This window comes from Mus musculus, chromosome 8 (assembly GCF_000001635.26).
Source record: "Mus musculus strain C57BL/6J chromosome 8, GRCm38.p6 C57BL/6J".
Taxonomy (NCBI): domain Eukaryota; kingdom Metazoa; phylum Chordata; class Mammalia; order Rodentia; family Muridae; genus Mus; species Mus musculus.
Genome location: NC_000074.6, coordinates 48,278,022 through 48,304,774, shown reverse-complemented (window position 1 = coordinate 48,304,774; position 26,753 = coordinate 48,278,022). Strand labels below are relative to the sequence as shown.

Below are 26,753 nucleotides of genomic sequence, written 5' to 3'. Positions count from 1 at the left end.
AGCCACCGTAACATTCTTGAGACTGCCATGGAATCCCGGTGGTTTTTAAGAAGCTCTTCCCCAGAGACAATTTTGCAACGCTGTACATTTGGGCAAGTGCGTAATCAACTTCGTGGTACCAGATAGGCCTCTCTGCTGTGAACGCAGACAAAGAATGAAAAATGTCTCCTCAAGTTATAGGAAGCCAGATTCATAACCATCCGTCACTTGCTTGGGCAAGTTACTGATAAACTCTGCACAAAAAAATAACAAACAGTGTGTCCCTGCATCTCGCCCGTTGAAAATGAGATTCTCCCTCTGATGGATGTTAGCAGAGAGGCTTGTAAAAATGCATTTCCGACTGATTAGTTCAGAAGGTGTCAATCCCGTGCAGTTTTATGACCTGCAGACTACACGCCAGATGTACATTTGCTTTTTATAAACTAACAAAGATGGATGGCCAAATCTGAGCGCTCCTCTTGGGCAGCTGGACCAAGTACTGCCTAAGGGAGGGCACTGCAGGAGTGGTGGGATGGGAGCAGGTAACTCTTAATTTGCCAGATTAATGGAGATTAAATGTAATATTTGACAGTGCTTGCCCTGCTGGAGGAGGGCTTATGTGGGGAGGTGCTATAGAAATATAAAAGAGCAATGTTTAATTATTCTCTCAAGCATATGTGTTACACTCTAAAGCTACTCACCTAAGTGAGATAGAGCCCCATAGAAACTCTACATACAGTCATAAATCACCACTTAATGGTTAAAGTTGGTTTTAAGGGGTTGTTTTATTTTGTTTTTTGAAGCCAAAAATGGCATAGAAGCATAGGTTAATCATCTCCTGCTTGAGAGAACTAGGTCTTGAAATCTATGCTTCTATTCCAAGAGAGGTAGAGGAAAAAAGACGTATCATATAATTATTATAATATATCCTCATGAAGAATAAGGCCTCAGCACGGCCTCATCTTTCTCCCATTAGAAATATCAAGAAATATTTATACATTTTTCATCTTTATGGCTTTTTCAGTAGGAAAGAAATATTTTTGATGAATTTACATGAAACTTGAGAGCTCAGTTTCATTTGATTATCTTAACACATGCTTTTAGAGTTTGTCAAGGAAATAAGTGCACTGCTCCAAACAGCCACCAACCCATGACCTTCAGAATATGCAGTACCTACAGAAAAGTGGCACCTGTAAAGAAAAATATGTGATATCTCTCATCAGAAATTCAGAACCATTCGTTCGTATGTGTATAAAAATTATCACCGTCCTTTAGAACGCTTATGTAAGAAGAGACCAGCATCATAAACGTGTCAGGAAATGCCCCTATTGAACTCACTTCCCCCCAACTTCAAAGGAAGTAACAGAGAGAATTTTAGTTGCTGTCTGTGGATGAGCTCAGCTTCTTCCAGTTTCAAGGGATTACAAAAACTTCCAACCCAAATTGACTTTCAAGTAAAAAGGAATGCCTTAGCTTCTAGAAGGCCAAGGGCCGTTTATTAAAAGACCCCAAGGAGGCTGGCCAGCTACTGTGTTTATGACCTGCTGGGTTTTGCTAAAGCCTTTGACTCTGCTTATTCTAGGACAAACCAGTTGCCAGATAGGTCCTGTGGTGGCAGAAATATGGCTGCAGCCATCCATACTCCAAAACCTTATGTTTCATCCCAGTGGATGTCAGGGCCAGAGAGGCAGAGGCTCTGTGTTCACATAGCTCCTGAAGTCACCCTGACACTTTTAGTCCCTGAAATTTCGGGACCACGATGAAGGGAGTGTGAGTGCGTATGCGCATGGTCTGAGAGCTGGAGAAGCTAAATATTGATATGAAGATTCAAGGAAGTGAATGAAGTAAGCAGGAGTGACTGAAGTAAACAGAAGATCTGCTCTGTTCTCCTTCAGGCAGACACAGTGACTAAGGGTCCTACCCCGTGCATCTCATGACTCTTACCTCTCCTGGGTTACTGGTCACCTCCTCCGGGGCTGAACATTTCATCTATTTCTTTTGTTAAGAGAAAATTTAGTATGTTTTTTATTTATTGTGAAGAATATGCATGTACTACAGCAGGCATGGGAAGGTCAGAGGACAGCTTTCGGGAGCCAGTTCTCTCCTTCCACCATGTGGGTACTGGAAATCAGACTCAGGTCAGACACACACCTTGGTAGCAGGCATGTTTACTCACTGAGCCATCCTGCCAGCTTATCAGCACTGTTACCTCCTGTCTCGGTTTGCCATCAGATAAGGAAAGGGCAAACTCAGTATAGTATAAAGCAAATAAACTTTAGGATACTTTTTAAATAAAGTAGGTTTTTTTTTACTTGTATAAATAAAATATAGACATCATCTAAATATTTTTTCATCTGGATTTTCCATAAGATCCCCTGCTCCTTGCTGGTAAAGTAGCTACAAACTGTCTTGTCAGTTACCCAAGAATGTTTGATATCTTCACAATAGTTTTCATTAATCTATTTTAAGACATACAGTTACCAAGAGATCCAGTTTTATGTATTTAACTGGTGATCAGACTATGGGCTTAAAGGGGGGGGGGGGCATGGCAGTGACTGACAGCCACTCGCATATCACATGGGTGGTGATAAGCCTCATGCAGAATATATTCAGGCCCAAGAAGCATTCCAAGACCTGCATCACCGAACCATTTGATCACTGCTCCAGGCCTCTAAAGCGTTCGCTTATCCTGGTTACCTAATGTTAAAGAGACGGTGATCCTGAGACATGAGAAACCTCTGTTGTCATAGCAAGGCACATCATGTAAAATGCACCGGACGGAACATACTCTGAAGAGATGGCAAATGATATCATGGAACAAGTGATAATAAACCAGCAGCATAGTCATTTATTACCGCTATTAAATGCTATGTACTTGATGGCATGTTCCTTGCAGCCCAGTTTTCTGTGACTGGCAGCGCGCTGGGCAAGCAGGTCACACTAGCAGGCAGCAGCGCTAGGTCTTTTGAGACCACTGACTTGCGTGCAGCTCCTTGTTAACAGAAATGTGTCATGTGGTGCGTGACTGTGAGCCACCAAGTGTTCCTTTGTAATATTCTTAGCAAGAAGACATTGGTGACTGTACCCATGCTCCTTTATGTCACGAATATCGTAGGTCTATGTTCCATGGTTGACATTTTTATAACCTCCATGATTATGACTAATTTACATTTGCTATTTTGTTGTTGTTGTTGTTGTTGTTTTAATAATACTGCATTTTAGGGGTAGTAAAGAAAGAAATCAATTTGAGAAATGCCTTACTCCCTGCTAGAATGTAATTTACCCTTCTTAGAAGAACTGTTTCTATGGGAGATGGCTGGCTAAACTCACCCACTTTATGTTAGCGTGTTTGTGATGGCTTCTTCACATCTCTCCCTTTGCAGTCCTTTTCCGAATTTTAGAGCTTCAACGTACAAGGGTCCCTGTCTGTTTTCTCTGTGTGCCTAGTATGGGAACTCCTGGGGCATTTCTCTAAAACATAGACAGTTTCAATAATTGTGTTTACAACTGTCTTGATTCCTTCCTGCTAATAAGGTGTTCTAATCAGTACTGCACATTCCTCACTGGGAATAAATGGTAAACATGATTACTTTCAACTGTTCTCAATCTAGCCCTTTACTTTCTGTAAAAGCAGATTCCAGTACGATGTCTGTATTTCATTGGGCTTCCAAAAGGATGCCTCGCAAAGATAGCCATCAGATACACAGTGGCAAATTAACTGCCATGAAACAAACCCGCCAGTAGACACAAGTCACCCCACGCTGTGCGTGGCACACGGAGCAGATCGGGCTAGCCGGCTAACCGGTTTGCTGCTTCCTCTGCAGACGGACTCATTGACTGCATGGATCCTGATTGCTGCCTCCAGAGCTCCTGCCAAAACCAGCCCTACTGTCGTGGCTTGCCTGATCCTCAGGATATCATTAGCCAAAGCCTTCAGACACCATCTCAGCAAGCTGCCAAGTCCTTCTATGACCGAATCAGTTTCCTGATTGGATCGGATAGCACCCACGTGCTCCCTGGAGAAAGTCCGTTCAATAAGAGGTTAATGCTTGCTTTCCTCATAAGGGTCTTGAGAACAGTTCTGCAGGCTTTGTGTGAAATGCTGATGGGTGTGTTTGAGAAAACTGCTTATATGTGGTTTTTTTTTCCTTTTTTGCAAAATTCTTCATCAAACTTCCCATTTTGAGCATTTTTGACACTGTTCACATACTTTGTCAATTTCAATACCTGACATTTAACAGGACATCCCGTTAAGGAGTCAATAAATCTTCATTTAACCAGCTGATTTTTTTTTTTTTTGAGCCCAGTTGGAAACATTTCAGAAAGCATGATGAAAAGACCCCAAAAGGCAAAGAGAAGTGCACTTCTTTTTTTTTTTTTTTTTTTTTAAGCTGGGCTCACTAAATAATTATGAATTAATGTAATGGAGCTGCTAACGGCATGGCAGTAAGGTTGCATAAGCTGTTTGACTGGTGTTTTACAGAGCAGTAATGACCTGAAAATCAACCAGAAACTGAAAGCAGGTGTCTCGCGTCTCGCTGGGCAGAGGCAGATGATTTACGCAGAACTCCTGGGTCTGCAGCCATTGACGGCAATCATGCACCGAGCCCCAGGAGCAGCTTAGAAGCTGCTGCACACGTGTTTCTCATTGCCCACTTAAATCTTGTACTTTGTGGTCCCAGCAGATTTACAGATTGCCCTGGAATTCATTGGAAAGGATACTTTTCTTCTAGAAGTCATATATATGTTATATGGGGGGAAAAAGGGCATCAATTATAATTTTTAAAATTACTAGTCTTGGTAATGCTCCAAAATAAATAGATTGCAGCAAATTAAAACTCGGGGTGAACACCAGGCATTTAGAGAAATAAATTACACTGAATTTAAAGGAAGATGGTCTTGGGGCTATTTCAGATCTGCTTTTTTTTTCTTTTTTTCTTTTTCTTTTTTCTTTTCTTTTTTTTGTGAATAGCCCTTGATTGTTTATGATATTTTTACCTTTGGCTTGACTTATCTATTAATCATGATAATGTTGGCCAGGGAAAACAGAGATTCATTCAGTCTTTTGTACTTTTCCCACAGTCTTGCGTCCGTCATCAGAGGCCAAGTACTAACAGCTGATGGAACCCCACTTATTGGCGTCAACGTGTCGTTTTTACACTACTCGGAATATGGATATACCATTACCCGCCAGGATGGAATGTGAGTCTGCTGCATCCTGCTGTCTCCGTGGGAAGGATTCTCAGCATGAGGCTGGGCGTCCACCCATCACCCGTCATGTTGTATTGTCTTTTTTAATAGAAAGGCAACAACTCTCAGACTCTTAAAAACCCAGGACAGTGCAGGAAGCAGAGGCTGAGAGCCATGTACTCATTTGCCATAAAAGTTCATCCCGTTTTCTGAGGCGTGATAGAATACTGTGGTCCTGTCAGAGAATATTTTTTGTCTTTGAAGAATTGTGTTGAAGTATTTATTGGAGATGTTTCTTACTGTCTGCAACTGAGTTCAGATGGTTCCAAAGAATAGATAGGAAGTTAGGGAAATGCAAATAGATAGCTCGGTGACTAGAGAAAGGATGGTTAAATGCTTGCTATGTAATTCCATTTGAGCAGAGGTTGGAAACTGTTTCATATCACAATTAGGAGGAAAGATTAATTGTGAATCATTTTAACTTGAGGAGAGCATTGGTCATTGTAAGGTGGCGGCTCACTAACTTAGTCATACTAAGTGCATCTTGTCCGTTCTTAGGTTTGACTTGGTGGCAAATGGTGGCGCTTCTCTGACTTTGGTATTTGAGCGTTCCCCATTCCTCACTCAGTACCACACTGTGTGGATTCCCTGGAATGTCTTTTATGTGATGGATACCCTTGTCATGAAGAAAGAGGAGAACGACATTCCCAGCTGTGACCTCAGTGGCTTTGTGAGGCCAAGTCCCATCATTGTGTCTTCACCGTTATCCACCTTCTTCAGGTCTTCCCCTGAGGACAGCCCCATCATCCCCGAGACACAGGTAAGCTGTTACAGCGGGCAGGCAGCATCTTCACATGGAAGCATCACCAGTCGTGGCTTGCAAAGAATAATCTTGAACACTTTCAGGATTCTAGTGCCATCCTACTTCTGTAACATGTGATGTGTGTCCTAGAGTGGAAAAAAATGTCTTGGAAAAGGTGACTTGACAAGAAACATGAACTTTCTAAAGGTGTTACCTAAAAAAGTTAGTTATCACATTTTAAGGTCTAGTAATTTATCTCTTAATGCTCTAGTCTCCACGGGAATAAACCGTCTAACTTTTAAAGAACCAGTCATGTTAAATATTCAATTTATCTACTGAAACACCTAGAGGTGGTTTCCTTCCCCTGTGTTTAGAAATAACTTTCAGATCTTAAAGGCAGGGCATTAGGTACAACAGTAATGAGTGTTCTTCTGAAATGCAAAGTAAGACTGTGTGGTTCAAAACAAGGCCAATGGTGCAGGCCTGTAACTCCAGACATTCAGGAGGTGGAGGTTGGAGCGTTTCAGGTTCAAGGCTTTCCAGGCTACGGAATGAATTCAAAGCCGCCTTTGGACAACCTAGTGAGACCTTGTTTCAAAAGAAAAAGTAGATGGGGCCAGAGAGATGCCTCAGCTGCTAAAGAGCATTAGCTGTTCTCCCTGTGACCCAGAATTCAGTTTCCAGCAGCCATGTCAGTAGTAAAGGGGGCTGGGAACATTGCTCGTTGATAAAGAACTTGCCTAGCGTGTGTGATTCTTAGGTTCAATCCTCAGTACCACATCAATAATAATAATAATAGGTTTAATCTCAGTACTACATCAATAATAATAATAATAACAGCAACAATAATAAATAATAGCATAATCTTTAAAGCGCAAGCACACACACCAGCATTGTCACATTCATTCATCAAACATGTTTGAAGTGCTTGTTCTATAGCAGTCATAAGTGGGGACCAGTGGTAAAGCAGTCAGAGTACTTGCTCTCTACGAGCTTAACAACCAAGGAGTGAAGAAACTGAACCCTTAATACGCGTCAACTTAGGATAAGGCTTGTTAGACATCTGAAGCAGGGTAAAGTGGGTGGAAGTGGGAATCCTATATTGTGATAGCTAGAAGAGATCTCTCTGCCAAGGTGGCACTGGTCAGTGGATACGTTGCGGGTGAGTCCAGGGTGTGGTTGACATTAAGGGTAGGAATCTTGGGGGTCTGGCTCGCAGATGCACTTGTAACATGGATGAGATGAGGAAGTGCAGACAGAGATGGCAAGAGGCTAGACAGAGACGTAGAGGTTATAAAAAGGCTCTCCTGGCAGACACTCTGTGGAAGTGACACTATGGAGATTTTAACATCCAAGTCAGCTCTGACCGGATGCTTGGGAACTTCACCGTGATTCGATTTGATACTTCCTTCTCCGGGTCTACCTTGTAACTCGTAACTTCTTAGTTCTATAATAGCCTTACTGAGAAGCAATATCTGTCCAGAGGTTGACAGTTTCTAGCGAAATCTACCCACAGCAATGTGTTTCAAATAGGCAACAAGTCCATGAATGGATGTAGTCTTTTTGCAAGTCATTCACACAGTAGGTGTGATGTACGGAATACCCAAGGAGGATTTAAAGACGACCAGGACACAAACCCTGTCACTAGAGTGCAGTAAATATCTGAATGAACAGTGGCAAGTTCAAGACAGAGGGCAGTCCCTGAGTAAGCCAGAAGCAGCACTGGTGAGGGGACTGTCTCCACAGAGTGGTGAGACTGGAGAAAGAAGAGGAGAAATGAGTGACAGCAGCATAGTAGCCAAAGAGATGGATAGAAATTGGTGGGATGGCTCATTGAGCAAAGCTGACAGCCTGCATTTGATCACCAACACCCACATGGCAGAAGAAAAGAACCAACTCCCTCAGATCATCCCCCAACCTCCATTCACAACCCACCCAACCCACCCAGACAGGGGATAAATGGGTAAATGTAAAACAAGTCACCACCATCACCACCATCATCACCACCACCATCATCATCATCATCAAGACAGGACAAGAATTTAAATAAGAGAGGAAGGAGACAGAAGAAAAGTCCCAGTCCGAAGGAACTTTGAACTCCTCAGGCAGTATGGAAGCAAGGATCTGGCTAACCCAAGGCACAAGATAGCTGACAGGAGACAGAAGTCGTGAGCAGACTCCTGTTGGCTTTATTTGCATGTCTGTGTGGCCAGAGCTCAGGTAGCAGGTGCACTTAGCTATGAAAAAGGGCAGAAATAGCATCAACGAAACAGTAGGCAGATACAGAGGGTCAAACTGCGCGTGTAGCCTCTGAGTGCTTAAAGCATCCAGATTGGAGCTCACAAATGATGCAGCTGGCGCAAGTGGGCTTAAGGATGTATCTTCCCATTTAGGCAGGATTTATATTTCCTAAGTAATAAAATATGACACGGTAAGGTTCAATTACATAGGAGAAATGCACGCTCTAATGAACTAAATTACAGATATTTGTTCCATGGAAGTAGGTTAATGATGACAGAGACAATAATCGGTTATTAAAATTAAGAATAACATGATATTTTGAAATAGAGTAGCAAGTCCTAGCAGGTCACAGGAAGTGGTTATTAATCAATTCCCTTGCAAGTAGGAAGACTTTCAAATGTATGGGAAATCATTTTGAAAGGAAATTAAGAGGAAATATGTTGTATTTTTCCGGGCCACTCAGGATGCACAGAAGTCTGTTTTTCAAATGAATGTGTTAACATTTCATCCTGTCACAACTTTCTCCATTCTGTCCCCTTATAAAAGGTCCATCAGCATTAGATCTCCTGGTTTTCTTAGAAGTAGGGGGGCTTCAAAACGTTTCTGAGTGGATGGAGTGGAAACTAGAAAGGTTTGGTGTGTTCATAAACAGCCTTCCTCAAGATGGCTCAAGGACTGAATCCAATTGGCAGATTTAGTGCAGACCTCGGCTGTGTTAACCCAACACTTTAGAATTGTGCCTTTGTGGTCTGTTACCTCGCCTCTCTTCCTCTTCGTGCCAGCTGCTGTCTTACAGACCCAAGTGGGAGTTATTTTAGTCCATTCCTTTGTGTCAACTTGCAGCTGTGTGTTTGTTTATACAGTCGGATAGCCATGACCACAAGCCTAGAGTTTGACTTCAGAAATTCAAGTGGGGAGATGGCAAATCCGGGTCCACCATTCCTCCATGTGTTGCACAGAGGTATAGGGGACACGGAACCACTATTCCAATATTTTTATCTCAGGAAAGGCAGTCATTCGTGACTAAGTGATTAGTGAATATAGTGATATATACTAGCATTTAGGAATGCCATCTCTCACGTGGAGGGACCCATGGCTCCAGCCGCATAATGTGTAGCAGAGGATGGCCTTATCTGTCATCAATGAGAGGAGAGATTCTTGGTCCTGTGAAGGCTTGATGCCCCAGTGTAGGGAAATACCAGGACTGGGAATCGGTAGTGGGTGGGTTGGTGAGCAGGGGGAGAGAAATGGGATAGGGGGTTTTCAGAGGGGAAACCAGGAAAAGAGATAACATCTGAAATGTAAATAAAGAAAATTATCTAATATAAAAAAAAAAGGAATGTCATCTCGTTCATAGAATTGGTTGGTTTCAGACAAAGGTTACTTTGTTTGTTTCAATTCCATATGTGGTGTCTTAGTTAGGGTTTTACTGCCATGAACAGACACCATGACCAACACAACTCTTATAAGAACAGCATTTAATTGGGACTGGCTTACATGTTTAGAGGTTCAGTGCATTATCATCAAGGCAGGAACATGGCAGCATCCAGGCAGGCATGGTGCAGGAGGAGCTGAGAGTTCTACATCTTCATCTGAAGGCTGCTAGTGGAAGACTGACTTCCAGGCAGCTAGGATGAGGGTCTTAAAGCCCACACCCACAATGACACGCCTACTCCAACAAGGCCACACCTACTCCGACAGGGCCATACCTTCTAATAGTGCCACTCCTAGGCTGAGCACGTACAAACCAGCACAGTATTTGTCTGCTGAAGAAAGAAGCATTTTTAGTGGTAAGATAGGCACAGGTTCTTAACAAAGGTAGCCTTACACATTACAGTACACATGATAAACCTATAAAGATCTATTGTTAGTTATGAAACTAATAAGAACATTAGGAGAAAGAGTCATTTGGAAAATACTTTAAATTTTTATATATATACTCCCCAATGTATTTCAAAATGGTTAGATTACAATTTGGATGTATGGTATCTTTCACCCCCATAACTTTGTTACCTTCCATTGAGCTGTTCACATGGGCAGCTAAGCATAGGGTTAAAAATGCATGTGACTTATCATTGAGGCAGCCTTACTTGGATAAAAGTCGCTTTTTGCAGTCAGAAATCAGAAATATTTTTTATCTTACTTGTGCATTGTAGTTCCTCTCCGGGAGAATAATGCACATGGCTTTAAAGCATTAGCTCACTTGCCATATTATTAAAACTCAGTGGTTTTAATGCAGTTCATTGTCGTTCAATATGTAATTATGAGGGTGCGCTGTTGTTACATTACCTCCCAACGTGTGTCTGAATCAGCTACAATTTAACCCAGATGCATCTGTGCTCCTCGCTGTCATTCCTATCTTTCTAACAGTGACCCAGGTAAGCTAATGAGGCCATAGGCATACTTAGGCTTAGCCTCTAAAGGGGCCAGCTAATGACACATCTCTGCTCTGAGGTGACCATTGTACAAATGTCAGCTCTCTTCTCCAAGTGACCGGAATAGAAGATGCATTAGTCAGAATCTACTGTAACTAAAGATCTCCAAGTCAGGGTACAACAGCTGAAGGATGTGATTAACTCTGCATAAATCACAAGAGGCTTTCTGGAAGAGAGCATTAGGCTGGTAGTGGCATTGTTTTGGAATGATTCGGTAACAGCTCAGGTGTTACTTGTGAATAGCCAGCCTGCTGTGTCTTATTTTAGGTGCTCTGCTGGGTCCTGCTCACTGTATCTTCTTGAGTTGGGCATCCACGATCCCAGTTAAGAGCTTGTGCTTTTCTCAAACCTAGGTCCTGCATGAAGAAACCACAATTCCAGGAACAGATTTGAAACTTTCCTACCTGAGTTCCAGAGCGGCAGGGTACAAGTCAGTTCTTAAGATTACCATGACCCAGGCCGTCATACCGTTTAACCTCATGAAGGTCCATCTGATGGTGGCCGTGGTTGGGAGACTCTTCCAGAAGTGGTTTCCTGCCTCGCCAAACTTGGCCTACACGTTCATCTGGGATAAGACGGACGCATATAATCAGAAAGTCTACGGCTTGTCAGAGGCAGTTGGTAAGTTTCATGAATATCCCATCCCCTCTGCGCTGAAGAAAAAAACATGGAGTCAAGTCAGAATTATAAAGAAATTATCAGGAATCTATAGCAAGTTAAGTGAGATAAGCAAATTCGGTGGCTGCAATTTCATCTAGGGAAGTCACTACCGGTTGTGTTTGATCCACCATGGAGGAAGAATGTATCGCATAGGAAGAGAGGAAAGACCATTAGCGTTTCCATGGAGCCATCTTTCAAATCTCAGGATCCTGTGTCCTTTCTCCTGATTACTGTTTTCACCTTCCTTCCTTCCTTTTTTTCTTTCTTTCTTCCTCTTTCTTTCTTTCTTTCTTTCTTCCTACCTTTTCCTGCAGTATCCTTTTCTGTTTATTCTCCTCCTCCCTTTATGACCTGACCTCTGTAGCTTTTATCATCATTTTGATGTTTGCTGTATGTGACTGACCATAAGAGGGTTTCAAACAAAATGTTTAGCAGAAGGCCAAACAAAATTGGGATCCAAGAATTATTTCAGCTCCTCTGCTCAGAGGGCCATTGGGAAGACAATCAGGAAACACCGAGTCACTTGTTTCACTGAATGACTGGGCATCAGAGCAGGACATGTCAAGTGTAGCTTCAAGATCCAGCCAGGACATCAACAACTAAAGGAAACCTTTAGTTGGATATTATAGCTTCAACTTTACTTGAAAATAGCTTTTGGGGGGGTTCTTCAAAAAAAGTATCTAATTTAGATTTTAATTGGTAATTCACCAGTCAGTTACCAATCCTTGGTTCACAGTGAACTCTATTTATAAAGTTTTTTTAATTGTGACTTGGTAGTAATTCACATTTAATATTAATACTTACCATAAATATTTTCCATAATGAAAGTTCTTAAGAACTAAACAGTTTGGATTATTTACATAACTAATTAATTTTTGTTGGTTTTGTTTAACTCAAATTTGCTACTAACTTGTTATAGCTAGTTAACTAGTTTCCCAATCTGAACTTAATATTGTCTAAGAATCCCTTGTAAGAGTAATGGTGGTAGTGGGCTTGATGTCTATTAAATCAGTATAAGATAACATTTGGAGTTGTTTGGTTTTTACCTCCCATATGCTCAAATCTCCATACATAAAAACGAACTGCTTAATAAATGAGGAGACCTATTAACTCAGAGCATGATTGTGAGTTTCCCTCCAAGTCATAAAACAGCTTCCTTTTCCTGTCCGTCTGAGAGGATGAGCTGTGGTTTACCTCACTTGCAGTGTCCGTCGGATACGAGTACGAGTCGTGCTTGGACCTGACTCTCTGGGAAAAGAGGACTGCCGTTTTGCAAGGCTATGAGTTGGATGCTTCGAACATGGGCGGCTGGACGTTGGACAAGCACCATGTACTGGACGTTCAGAACGGTAGGTTCTTGCTCACAGTTGCCCGTCCTCCCTCTGATGATGCTACCACAACCTTTTATCCTCTGACTACCATAGGACTGGAATTAGCAGAGCAAAATAATGATAAAGAGATTATCGGAAGACCATAAAAGCCTTGGAATTATGTGATCCTCTTCCTGAATTTCACAGTGTCCCTGTGGTGGGTGTTACAGTACTTTCCCCAGTGGAGAGTAAATTCCCTGACTTTGGTGAAATTGCTCTGTCTGTATGAATGACTCCCTACAAATTCATCTGTGAGTGCCCAATTCTACACAGCAGTGGGTGCCAAAAAAAAAAAAAAAAAAAAAGGAGGGAGTGGCTTTAGAAAGAGCTACCAAAACTGGCAGCAGTGTGATTTATCGTAAGCCAAGATAAAAATCCACGGCACTTTACCAAGAGATTTCCAGTAGATTCTTGACAATTAATCTGTCCAAGTGTCTAGTTGTGTCTCCCCGCAACAAGTTCTGTATTGAAAAAGAAAAAGGAAAGGAAAAAAATCTCTTACTCAAAAATACTGTAGCTTGATTCTGTGAATATGAGGAGAAATAAAAATGAATAATTTGAAAGAAAAAGTAAAAGACCTGACATCACAAACCAAACTGCAGAGTATGAACTTTCTCCTCACGCACAAACTGGCTCCGGTGGGTAGGAATTCTGTTGCCCCTACTGTGTTTCCGACATTCTGTTCTCATGCTTACCCGTGCTTACACATCAGAGCACCCAGATGCTCAGTTATAAATCAGGGTCATAAGGTTACGAGCTCTAACCGGTCTTAAGTCTTCTCACACTGACAGTCTCTGCTATCAGGAATAGCTAGAGGAAATGTCCCGTGTTTACTCAGTAGCATCCCTTTTGACTTTTGGGAAGATTTAGAATGTTGAATTGAGACTGTCACACCATTAAATGCTCATGATAGATGGTCACATTTGGAGTGATGTTTCTTCGATGTTTGTTCTGTCTTTGAAAATAAGAGTATTGGAAAGATATATCTTGGCTTTCCAAGTATACTGGGTCACCATTTCCAAGTCAGTATTTGAAAATGCCCATGCCTTGCCGAGAGGAGATAGTGAAGGATAAAAAGTAGATCACTCGGGAAGAAAAATAAAGCAGAAATAACTACTCCTCCCGCCTTTACCAGTTTAAGTGTTTAGCTCTCTTCCTTTCCCGTGTATCCTGGTCATTCCAGAAGGCTGGGAACAGAACCCATTTCGAGCGCCACACAGCACATACATTATAAATGCAGGGGTGTAACTTGTGTGGGAGAGTGGTTGGCTAGCATGCACAACGCCCTGCGTTGTATCCACATCAGCACGTAAACGAGGCTTGGTGGTACACCCCTGCAATTCTAGTTCTTGGGAAGAGGTGAAGGCAGGAGGCACAGAGGATCAGGACCGTCCTTGGCTACTTAGACAGCTTGGCGCTATCGAGAAAACTTTTAAAACTTAAAAAAAAAAAAGAAGAAAATGGGACTCCCAACCAGGGAGAACATGCCATATGTTAACTCCCGACTTCCCTTGAGCCATCAGTGTTGCTTGAAATGGTAGTAAGCTCGGTCTGTCCTGTGAGTAACACTAAGCTGAATCGTGGTCTTTCAACATGCATAGGCATGCGCCAACCATGCTTGGAGCTGCTCCTGATTAAATTATTTAAAATTGTATTTCATATATTTTCTATGTCTTCCCATATCCCTGCATGAGTCCTTCACAGACCTTGGGGAACACTGTCCTAGGTTTGTTTTAGTGATCGTGGAAATACAGTGTAAAATGCCTAACCAGTTGGCAACAAGATTTCTTCAAGGGACTATGAAGCCATAGGGAGAATGTAGGCATCCAACCCCAGCAGGACTCCGGAGACTCAACACTATTCGCTTACTCGATGATAGCGTTCAGAAAGATTAGCAAATATATGATATTGTATGGGGTTAAACAATATAAATATATATAAACGTGCATATTCTAAACAAGAATAATATATAGGAGGTGTTTTATTAAAGTACCAGGTCAGATTTAAAAAGTGAACTGCCAAATTTTCTGTCTTTCAAAAACCTGTTGTGTTCTAAAATATGTTACTTTAAAATGTGAGGTCACCTGAGTCCCGTGGTGAACTGATGGCAGTTTCCAATTGTATCCAAGAACAGTCTGACAAGTGGTGACTGTCCAAAGTGACACATGTCTAATTGAATAAACAAAGTGATTGGTAACTGTGTCAAGCGGGATGAGTTATAAATAGAGACAAAGGAGACGCAGACCAAGGGGCCACAGGTGTTTGTTCAAGCCTCCTGGAACAGGGAAACAAACCGGACACTGCTAACCCTTTTGCCGTGCTGAGCTGGAGGAGAAAGGAAGGGCGGGTCATCCGAAGCAGTTCCATAAATCAGATGCAGTAGAACACTAGACTGGCTCATGGCTCTCTTCCGATAAAAAATGCAGAACCAACTCTCCCAGGAAATTATACCTCCATAATTGTCAAATAATGTAATCACAGAAAGAAATCTTAGGTATCATCCGTGTAGTCTTTGAATATTCAAGGCAAAAAGCATCTCATCTCTTGTTATGATCCAGGCTTATTTAAATTATTTTCCCTTAAATTTGAATAAACCTGTTTTATCATCCCTGATTTCTTTATGTAAATTGGCCGTGATTATTACATCACCCAAATAGCAAGGCATTTTTTTTTTAAAAGTAATCACAAAGTGCACCTAAAATGTACTGAGCTATAAGGGGAACGTAATTATTCTGATCACTTCTTCACTTTCAAATTATCCCAAAGTGGAGGAAAAATCATGGTCTCGAGTTTTCTGTTTGTACCTTCCGCAAGATTATTCTTTTAACGGTCTGTCTGCTACGAAGCATGGTCATTAGCGCTGAGAACTACTTTGAAGCGTAGAAGGCCCAATAAATACAATACACACTGCTCTAAAGTCAGAGCAGCAAGTGGTTTATACCGATAATAATACATTGAGGAGTATCATAAAATATTCATGGGACAGGAACAGCTGACAAGCCAGTGGATAACAGACTCAAGCCATTGATCTGCACGTGGTAACAACGGAGTGGACCAAAATTAAATCCCAATTCAAATCTAGCTTCTTACTAGGAAAATATTGAATATTCCTTGGGAATTTTTTGGTCTCACATTTTCAGCGAAGCCCACTAACGAGCAGACTGGCGTTTTTGTCTTTGTAAAATTATTGACACTTTCAGACCTTAAAGCAGAGTTCAGTTTGAATAACGAATTTGCTTTCTGCATCAGTTTCAGTGTGTGTGTGTGTGTGTGTGTGTGTGTGTGTGTGTGTGTGTGTGTGTGTAATTTGCATCACATAAATGTGAAGCAAGACTACCCATTGGCAGTATGGTGGAGTTAAAAATAGGCCTCCATAGGCCAGGGTTATAGCTCAGTGATACATTGTGGTCTTATTCTCAGGATGCCTATAAATAAATACTTTCTGTCTTTCCATAAAGTACTTTTTAGCTTTTAAAAAAAAAACTCATCGTAAATTCATAAGAAACTCATAATCCCAGGGTACATTTTATTAATCAGGTTAATTTGTAATATTTTCCACATTGATTAACAATTAGACAAACTTTCTGTTCCCTAAAGAATATTATGTAGAGCATGGTTCTCAAACTCGGTTGCACATTAAGATCACCTGGAGAGTTTTTAAAAATCTAAACGCTAAGGCTGCACCCAGACCAATTAAATCAGAACCTCTGAGGTAAGGACCAGCCCTCTGTATTTGTTACAGCACTCCAGACTGTTCCGCGTGTAGCCGAGATTGAGAATCGCTGGTGTTAAGATTTGGGGTTTTGAATTCCTCTTCTTAGCCGTTTGTTCCTCTCCATAGTCTTTCCCTTCAGAACAAATAGTCCCTTTGAAATATACCATAATGTGGTTTGTCAGGTGATATCTTATATTAGGTCGTAGAGAGAGGTCTTTCCGTAAGAACTGTAAAGTTTCCAGTTCTAGGTCAGAAAGGCCCGGCCCTGTGCTGAGATTTCTAGGGGACCTGTTTGCTTTTTGTCACCCACTTTCATCACAAGAAACATGAACTGTCTTTCAGGTATACTATACAAAGGAAATGGAGAAAATCAGTTCATCTCTCAGCAGCCTCCGGTGGTCAGCAGCATCATGGGTAATGGTCGGAGGCGTAGCATCTCATGCCCAAGTTGCAATGGTCAAGCTGACGGGAACAAACTCCTGGCACCCGTGGCGCTTGCCTGTGGGATCGACGGCAGTCTATACGTAGGGGATTTCAATTACGTCCGGCGGATATTCCCGTCTGGGAATGTGACAAGTGTTTTAGAACTAAGGTATGTCTCTCCTCTATTGGGGTCCTTCTTCAGAGACAATCATCATACCCTTAAAAATGAAGTCAGATGTGATACACTGATTTATTTATTTAAGCGCACACCCTACCGTTTTTAAAACTCCCTCTAGAAAGAACTTAGTCCTTAAGTGGAGATAGAAGGTCAGCAATATACAGAAAGCAGTCTGATACGGAAGACAGCTTACTCATCCTCCCAGTGGTCTTTCTGTGAACTGGAAAGTAAAGCCACATGTATTTTTAATCATTTTAGTTTTCCTTAGGATAAATACGCAGCACGGGATACAGGAATCCATCTTTTATTTCACAGCAGCTGAACCGAGGTGTGATGATAGAAAATGAACAGGAATGCTGGACATTCCGTTGGGCCAGCCCGTTCATTAGCCCAGATGCAGATAGTAAAAACAGCATGCCTTTGTCATGATTTAAGTGTGATTGTCAGAATCCACCAGCAGCCCTGACGGCAGTTTGATAAGATTTTGCCTACAAAGTTCATTACCAGTGTTTCCTCAGCTTGCAATTTTCCATACAAGTAATTAAAGCCCACGGTTGATCTCATTGTATTTCAGAAGCCTTTTCTAACTCTTTCTTTTTCTACCTTTCTTTTATCTGCTTCCACCAAGAAATAAAGATTTTAGACATAGGTAAGCACCCTGCTTAAAGGTTCTTGCATATTTTCCAATGTCCTTTTTTATGTTTCAATGTGACTCTCTGAAATTGTTTTTAATGACACCATCTTAAGCGGGAACTCAGAATCACAGGACATTAAGGAATTAAAACTGCCTGATTGGACAACTACACAACTTACTGCAAAATATATTGTGTGATAGAATTTTAGAAATTATTTTCAAGTTGGCTCGTTTTTTAGAAAAGTCTTGTCACAGAGAATTCAAATGTGCAGTTTCGGACTTAATGTAACCTAAGCCTTCTGAAACAGAACGAAATTTGAAACAGAGCAAAGTTTAATGAAGTAGGATAATTTGACCAGTACCCAGGACAGATCATGTCTCATTGGGCACAAAGCTGTTTCAGTTTGGGAAACAATTTGAGAAAAATAATCTGAAAATATTGTACTATGCTAAAATTTTTGTTTGTTTGTTGTTTTGAGACAGGGTTTCTCTATATCCCTGGCTGTCCTTGAACTAACTCTGTAGCTCAGGCTGGCCTCACTCAGAAAGCTGCCTGCCTCTGCCTCCCTAGTGCTGGGATTAAAGGCGTGTACCACTACCACCTGGCAAATTTTATAAACTTAAATATCTGTCTGATCAATATGAACATAGTGCTGAGCTTGGAAAGGTTTCCTCCTCTACATCACTCCCTATGTTCTTCTTGGCCTATGATTTCTAATCTTCCCAAATTAGAAGAGTTACTAGGTTCAAGAAGCAATGGAGGGTTTTTTTGTTTTGTTGTTGTTGTTGTTTTGGTTTTTTTTGGTATGTGTGTGTGTGTGTGTGTGTGTGTGTGTGTGTGTGTCATTATTATGAGGAGAAAGGCTCTCTTCAAGGCTAAAGATGAATACAGAGTACCATCAGTCCAAAAGTTTTCCTATCTCATTGATGGGTATGCTTGCCTGAAGAGGTTACATACAGTGAAACCTTGTCAGAATACTTTTCTAGCAGCCACTCTTTAAAGACAGGAGGGAAAAAATACAGAAGAGGCTTTGAAGTTTTAAACAAAAGCTAGTTAAAGCCAGGGTTAGACATGCCAGATCTAGTTTGACCATTAAAATATCTAATATATTAAAAAGGCAATGATATTTTACATCAGATATCTTAGATGAGTAGGTCAGTATAACTCACTGAAACCATTGTAGAGATTGACAACTAGCGAAAAGTGGAGTCCTGCCGACAGATGTAACTGTTGCAGATCAGAATACCCAGGCATGGTCCCAGGACCCTTCCCTAAGATTCTATATTGATCTTACACTTTCAACTAAATGGCCCAGTCCACATGCTAAAGATTAACACCGAATCTCCCCTGAACGCCGAGCATGCTTTGAGAAGCCAAGGCAGAATATCAACACCTTTCTGCTTCTTTTCTCAGTATCTATGGAAAGAAGAGGAAAGACAGACAGCGAGCGGCATGTGAATCCGCTGCAGGCGATACAGAACAGACTGGGAAAGCCTGCCTTTTAACAAGCTGGCCCATTAGATGCCAGGCACCAAGCCAGATGCTTTTTGTATGTTATTAGAGAGCCGCACAGTAATCCCTCAGGTTACACATGAGGTAATGGAGGCTGGAAGGCATTACATCCCATCCCAGGATACACAACTAAGAAACGTGAAGCAGAGATTTGAACCCCTCTCGTGTGCATGTTCTTTCCCCTGTACCATTTTTAATATGTTCCCCATGGCTAGGATTCTATAGGGAGACTTGCTACAAATGCACAAAAGCCTAGACTTATTCCACAGTCATTTGCAAGTTACCTACATCTGCCATCTCTGAAAAGAGACTCTCTGTTTGGACTTCTGTTGTTATGCATACGGCCATAAAATATGAAGTCAATCATGGCACTAGGCTATGACACTTCCTGTATTCCCCTTCGCCTAGTCCTCTGTCACTTCCTCTGTGTGTCATCCTGACCACATTTGAGCTCCTACGTTTCCTTTCTATGCTACCTGGGCAGGACCTTTGGGTTGTGAATTGCCACTCATGAACATTAAAACTAACAGTATTAAATAATCAGTCCCCACATGCCAGACGCTTTGAGGAATGGTAATAATCTAAGACAAAGCTCTCAGACAAGCTCACATATAATAACAAACTAGACATACGTGTGACCAACTGACATCATCAGTATTATTTTTTAACATGGCATGATGTATACAACTATCCCGTGAACATGGTTCTTGGCAGAAAACAAAACTAGGTAATCCTGGCATAGTAAGGAAGTTTCCAGAAAGTGTTGATATTTGAGCTAGATCTAAAAATAAAATCTGCTTAATCAGAACAGGAAGAAGAAAGACATTCACAGGATGGGAAAACGGTAGAGAGTAAATAAAGATATGGGGGTCTAAGACAGAGTAAGCCAGATATTCCAAGAGTAACCAGACCTGTCCAAATAAAGCAGGAATTTGTGCGGGTAGCAATGAGGGGCAGGGCAAAGCCAGTTAGGGTTAGCTTGCTGAGGGCCTCTATGAGCTAGCTGAAAATAGATGGCTCAGAGTGGGGAAATAGTTTAGGGTCATGAACAAGTGGCATGTTCAGAGTGACCTTTTAGGAATATTAATGTGCATGATAAGATCACTTAGGAAGTTGATGCCCCAGACCATGAGTATCAGCATACCTAAGAGAAGTCAGCCTTAGGAAGCCTAACAGTGGAGAGGTTATACCTTCTGTGTAGTTAGAAAGATGAGCGAGAGCCTCACCCAGGGGCACATGCCTCTGATCCCAGCACTTGGGAGGCTGAGGCACCAGATCAGACCACTGTAAATTTACAGCCACCAATGCCTACAAAGCGAGCAGAAGAAAAGCCAAAGTGTAGGAAAATGTACGAAACAGATAACAACATCACGGATGAGATTAATGTGTGTTTAATAACTATCTGAAATGACCTGAGGAAGATCAAAATATTTAAATTCATTAGAGCTTCCTTATTTTTATGAAATTATTTCCAAGCCCAGGGACACAGGCCTGTAATCCCAGGAGGCTGAGTCCGGAGCAGCACAAGTTTAAGGTCAGCCTGGGTCAGTCACTGAGGCCCCCTCAGAGGTAAAAATGGATAGAAGGCTTGGGAGTGGCTCAGCAGAGGAGTGCTTGCCCTGTATGGGTGAAGCCCTCCTTTCCATACTCAGTGCAAGAAGAAAGACTTTTTAAAGGAAAGAATGGCGGAAGGAAGGAAATGAACTCCGGAAGGAAATGAATGCCTGTCAGAAATGTCTTCCTGTTTGCTAGCCTGGCTTTCATTAAGCCTCTCTTTCCTGCGTGGCAGAGCAGTCATGAGTGACTCAGGAGCAAGTGGTAGGAAGAAAGGAAATCACACAATGTCCTAATTCTCTATAGAGGGATGGCACTGTCAATTGTAGACAACTCAGTGCATATAGAATATCTGCTTCCGGTCCTCTTCCTATACCTCCACACCATAAACTGTCCTTAATTATACTAATGGAAACCATAATAAAAATACTGGCCAAGACTATTAAGACATAGTCTTATTGCTTAAAGATTCAAATAGGATGCTATCATGCCAAGTTCTTAAGTACTTCTAAAATAGTCTATAAAATAACATTCCTTAGTTATATTTAGTCATATTCAGTTATCATTTGATGTTTTACTTAAGTGGTAATACTAGAATGATTACAAAATGGGATTCTATTTGATATTCTAAACATCACACACACACCACACACCCGCCCCATGTTTACTACTTTAGTAAGAGAGTAAATTTTGTCTTATCCCTGTTCAGATTCCTTAAATTCCAAGTTAAAATTTGTAAGCGATCCCAGTTTACAGTCACCCAGTCTTCTGGTTACCATGAAATAGGCAGTGTTGCTTTTCTACATAGGCAGAATTTGTTATGCTTCTTCTATTGCTTTGTGTGCTGAGAGCTGTGGCACAGTTTCCAAGTGAAAAGGAAAAAGCGTTAAATAGTGTGTGTTCTCTGAGCCATTCTCCGCAAGTGTCTCCCTCATCTAAGACGGCTGAATTAACGAGAAAATAAATGAGTGTAACCAGCCTGCTCTCGCCCCTGGATCTGTGTGTAATTGACAAGGCTATAGGGAAGATGCCTTGATAACTGGCATCTGGGTCATCCTGGATAAGTTCAGAATCGAGGGGCGGTATACAGAAGATGTCCGCTTGAGTTCGCTTTCTTGCTTTTTGCTATTAGTCACAACTGTCATTTTAAGCCCTTTTGAAACAGCAAAATCTTAGACAATCTCAGAGAAATGCTCTGTGCTTCCACTGCTGAACACGTTTCCCCCAAAACATGGTCTTTGTAAATCCCTGTGCCTTGTGGCCAACTGTAGACAGCTTCCAGTCAGCGTGACCGTGGATTACATACTAGACACACTTGTCACCTGACGCTCACAGCCCCTCTGTACCAAAACGCCAGCCCCTCCATGACCTCTGGGCCACTAGAGAACAGCTTCTAGTGCCCCTGTCAGGGAACTCTTCAGGCTTAAAAATCAAATGATCTCGAGTCAAACTCCTCTTGTGTATGTGATTCAGAAATCCTCTGTCATCTGTCTGTCAACTAAAAATTTCCAAACTCACTTTTAACCTGTTTTGGGGAGAGGGCTCTTATTTCATTTTGGTTTTTAGAGTTTTACACATGAATGCTATATTTATATAATTTCTACATCTCCCACTTACCAGTCCTGTGCTCCCTCAAATTTGTGACTTCATTATTATTATTGTTGTTGTTGTTATTATGTATATATGTATGCATGTGTGTGTGTTTGTGTGTGTCCGTGTGTGCGCTGAGTCCATACCGTGTGGCTCATGTGTACATGTGTTTACAGCTGAGCACTTGGGATTAGATAACCCATCAGAGAGTTCATCCAGGAAGAGAACTGATAGATTCGTACTCTCCCTCCCTTCCCCGACCCTTCCCCACTTCCTCCCTCCGTTGGTTGCCTGTAACTCTTCATCTAGGTGTTGGACCTTGTAAAATTCCCCCATCCGTGCTGTCATGTCAATGCTGGTATCATTTTTGTTCTATTTTAGAAGTTCTGTAGAGATGTTTCCCACCTATGTGACGCTAGGGTGTTAGGAATCGCTGTCTTTTGCCAGCTGGTGCTGCGCCTCCACTCTCGGACCATGAGCTCGCCCACGATGCTCTAGACAGTAGAATCGTGTGCACAGTGAGCCTTGCCCTCATCAGATAAAGCTGTGCTGTTTGATTAGAAAGTGTCTGTGTCTGCAGGACCCCAATGCAAACTGTAATCCCAGCACAGCAGAAGCAGAGGGAGGTAGACAATGAGTTTGTAGCCAGGTTGGCTACATTGTGAGTTCAAGGCCAACCTAGGTTATATGAGACCATGTCTCAAGAGAAAATAGAAAATGAGGCACCTGTGTGTTGAGGAAGGTAGGAGATGCATTCATTATACTGCAGATCTAACCCCAACTCCCCAGCCCCACGGACATGTGACATTGCCACCCAAGTAAATGATAGTGGTGTCAATCAAAGTACAGCTCTCACCTTGAACGTGCATTGGTTTTGCACCAAGAAATTTCATGGCCTATGGCTGGAAAGTAGGCTGCCAATACTCAGATAGACAAAATCTAATGTATCAAAACAAAGGACATAATCAAAAAGTATGCATAATTATAACCTCGCTAGAATTACCCTTGAAACAACTAACAGACCTCTTAAGATGAGCCCGGACATCACTCTAATGCTTTAGTGTATTCCAAATTGCTGATGCGCCAGCAGAAGTAAGCAAACTTGAATCTATTCACATTCTGAAACGTTTCCCCCTAACATTTTCAGGAAGTAAATCAGACCTTATAGCATTATGAAAGGCATATTGAAATGTCACAGTAGACAGGACAAGAGCAAATATTAAGAATAGTGGATTCTTGCTGAGTGTGTCCTCTATGCTCCCCTACCAGTGGGAGAAACACTAGTAGAAATTATAACCTGCTATTGTAAGAAAAACCTCTTGGACTGAAGTGTACACGTTCACCACTCATAAAAAAACATGAGACTGGAGGCGGTGCCGTAAGTAATACTGCTCAGGATGACGGCCTGGGATGAAACCTCCAGCACCCACATGAAAACTGGACACATTTGTACATGCCTGGACCTCTGGCAATGGGGGGCAGAGGCAGGTGGATCTCAGGACCTCCCTGGGCAGTTCTTTTAGCTGACTTTCTAAGCTCCAGATCCAGTGAGAGCCTCTGTCTCAATAGATAGATAGATAGATAGATAGATAGATAGATAGATAGATAGATAGATAGATAGATAGATAGATAAAACCACAGAGGTAGACATTAGAAGGCAGCATGCCACATCAGTACACACATGCACACGCACACATATACCATACACACATGTGCATGAAAAACTAACTAAAAAGAACTTTAACAAATGAGAATTGTCTCCTAACAGTTTAACATAGTAATAAAAAAAACCTACTGTGCCACTTTTATAATTCAAATGTTCACGCTATGCTTATACTCCATGTTTTTAATAATTTTTTGAGATTATAATATAATTACATCATTTCCCTCCTCTCTTTCTACCCTCCAAATTCATATGAATTCCTTCCTTGTGTTCTTTGAAATCAATGGCTTCTGTTTCTTTAATTGGTGGTGGTGGTGGTGGTGGTGGTGGTAGGGGTGTGTGTGTGTGTGATCAATTGGTGTGGTCTTCCCTGGGAAGACCATTATTTCTCCTGATCTCAGCCTTCTTTAGCTCCCTGTAGTGCTGTGTGTAGGCCTGAGGCCTCACAACCTTCCCCCATGCTATGTTAGCATGTGTATTGATGCCGTCCCTGTTCGGGCTGTGCTCAGGCAGCCATGTTGATGAGACCTCATGTATGCCATCTCTGACATTTCCAAGAGACACAATCTCACAGATGTTCAGATATAAAACAAGGGTAAAAAAGAGTGTGACTCTTGTGTTTCTGTGAAGAGATGGAAGGAAGAGAGAAGGGGGATGAGATAGAGAAAATAAATACCAAGTTCAATATTAAAAGACACATATTATTTAGTATTTACCATCTTCCCTGAAAAACCAAGTAATCCAAACTACTTCTAGCCTTTTCCAGAACAGCCATATTTGTACCCAATCTAAAAGTCACATTCCTAAGAATGCCTTGGAATGTCACTTAACCCCATAGTTCTGAACAGACACTGTATCAGCATCATTTGCTTTTCTGGATTGTGACAGAGCAGCTAAGGTGGTCACGATGCTACCTTTGCAAGGTAGGATTTTTTTTTTTTTTTTGTGGTTTTATAGCAAAAGCAAAGTGACAATTCCTAACAGTAGTCACGAAGCGGGTCAGTGAGGAAGGTGCCAGAGAGGTCCTTGGAGTAAACTTCATCTGTCCCCTGGGGGGGGGGGGGGGGGGGAGAACTTGCTTGCTTGTTTTAGGCTCCAGCAGAACTCCAGAGTTATTGCTTTTAAGAATGGCTGTGACTAGGGACTGGACAGTTGACTCCACATTTAAGAGCCCTTGTTCTCTCAGAGGACCCAGCTTTAATTGCTCATCTTCAGGGCAGCTCCCAACAGTCTGCCACTCCAGTTCCAGGGATCTGATGCCCTCTTCTGGCCTCCTGTGGCACCAGGCATGCATGTGGAACACACACACTACTCGCAGGCAAAACATCCATACACGTAAAACATAAAACATAATAATAATAATTACATTAAAATCATGGCTGATAGTAAGTTGTTGAGTCTGCAACATCAAGTCAGAAAGAAAAATATCACAGACTCAAACATACCTCACATCAGAGACTTGCTACATCACAGTCTCTTATGTCGTTCTCACTGGCCCTGGTCTTGGTCTAGCCTGTGGCATTGGGCTGCAGTTCATAAACACTGGAGCCCGTGCTGTGTTTTATCTCCCTTTTCATCTCCCTCTGCGTACAAGGAGTGGCTCTCACCTAATGTTTGCATGTGAATCTTTTTTACAGTAGCAACCCAGCTCACAGATACTACCTGGCTACGGACCCAGTCACCGGAGATTTGTACGTCTCTGATACTAACACCCGCAGAATCTATCGGCCGAAATCACTCACGGGAGCCAAAGACCTGACTAAAAACGCTGAAGTGGTGGCAGGGACCGGGGAACAGTGCCTTCCCTTTGACGAGGCCAGGTGTGGGGATGGAGGCAAGGCTGTGGAAGCAACGCTCATGAGTCCCAAAGGTACTTGAATGTATCAGCTTTCCTTCTTTCCTTTCTATATTTTATTACATTTATACATTTATATTAAATCATCGTATTCTTATATATAAAATGCAACTAGTACCTGATTGTTTAATGCTGAGTCTAACATTTTATCACCGTGTTCTTGAAAGCTGCATCACATCTACTGTTTTAAAAGCCATCTGGCATGTAACTGCTAGAAGCTAACTAACTTGATTTTTTTTTTTTTTTTTAACGGTAAATGTAAGAGTTTGGACTTCTTAAAGACAGAACTCATCGTACAATTTTTTTGTCCAACAATTTTTTTCAAAGACCGAAGCCATACTCTATCATTCATGTCACGTCCTATTAAACTCCAGATTCCTTCATTGTCCTGGAATTTCCTTGTTGTGAATACGTCCCAGGCCTCTGTACAAACCATCGCTAAGCAACCCTGTTAGCCCTTACCACTTCAGAGCTGTTCAACTTTTGTCTCTATGCCATGGGAAAAACTGCTTGCTATGAGGAATTTGGGGAGGTAATGGGCTAAAAGTCCTGTGCAATAAAAGCTTTAAAGGAGTCAAGATTGACTCTCGCTCAAGTATTACGCCCATCCGTTACAATGCCATTCGGTTCGGAAACTTTTTGATTTTCATTATAACCAGGGAGGATTGTGTGAGCCCGGGCTGGAAAAAAAAAATATTTGCTATACTGAATTATTCATAATGGCAGATTTCATTGTAAGAAGGTCAGCTAAACACTAACCTCAGCTCGGTTCCGTCTTTGTTGGAAAGAGTGTCATGACTCTAATAGAATCTAAGCCTGTCTCTCTAATGCACGGCCTACCTTGGGACTGTAGACGTTATTTCGTATTGGAAGCATACAGGTTCCATACCTAGGAAGTTCTTAAACTTGATCGAGACCCTTGGAGGTTTGAATTCTTTGTTTTGTTTCTTT

The 26,753-nt window shown here is 41.8% G+C and overlaps 1 protein-coding gene across 26 annotated transcripts in view; it reads left to right on the top strand.

Moving 5' to 3' along the window:
* The window catches only part of Tenm3 (teneurin transmembrane protein 3), a 1,297,160-nt gene that overhangs the window by 1,218,050 nt on the left and 52,357 nt on the right, over positions 1-26,753 (top strand). For 21 of the 26 annotated variants that reach the window (NM_011857.3, XM_006509405.3, XM_011242216.3 and 18 more), the window contains 8 exons: positions 3,804-4,020; positions 5,062-5,181; positions 5,728-5,989; positions 11,001-11,268; positions 12,513-12,656; positions 16,735-16,984; positions 17,622-17,642; positions 25,585-25,817. In NM_011857.3, coding sequence (NP_035987.3) covers positions 3,804-4,020; positions 5,062-5,181; positions 5,728-5,989; positions 11,001-11,268; positions 12,513-12,656; positions 16,735-16,984; positions 17,622-17,642; positions 25,585-25,817 — 1,515 coding nt within the window. The remainder of the gene's footprint in view (positions 1-3,803; positions 4,021-5,061; positions 5,182-5,727; positions 5,990-11,000; positions 11,269-12,512; positions 12,657-16,734; positions 16,985-17,621; positions 17,643-25,584; positions 25,818-26,753) is intronic. The other 5 variants (NM_001145937.1, XM_006509407.4, XM_030243524.1 and 2 more) reach the window with 1 other exon arrangement.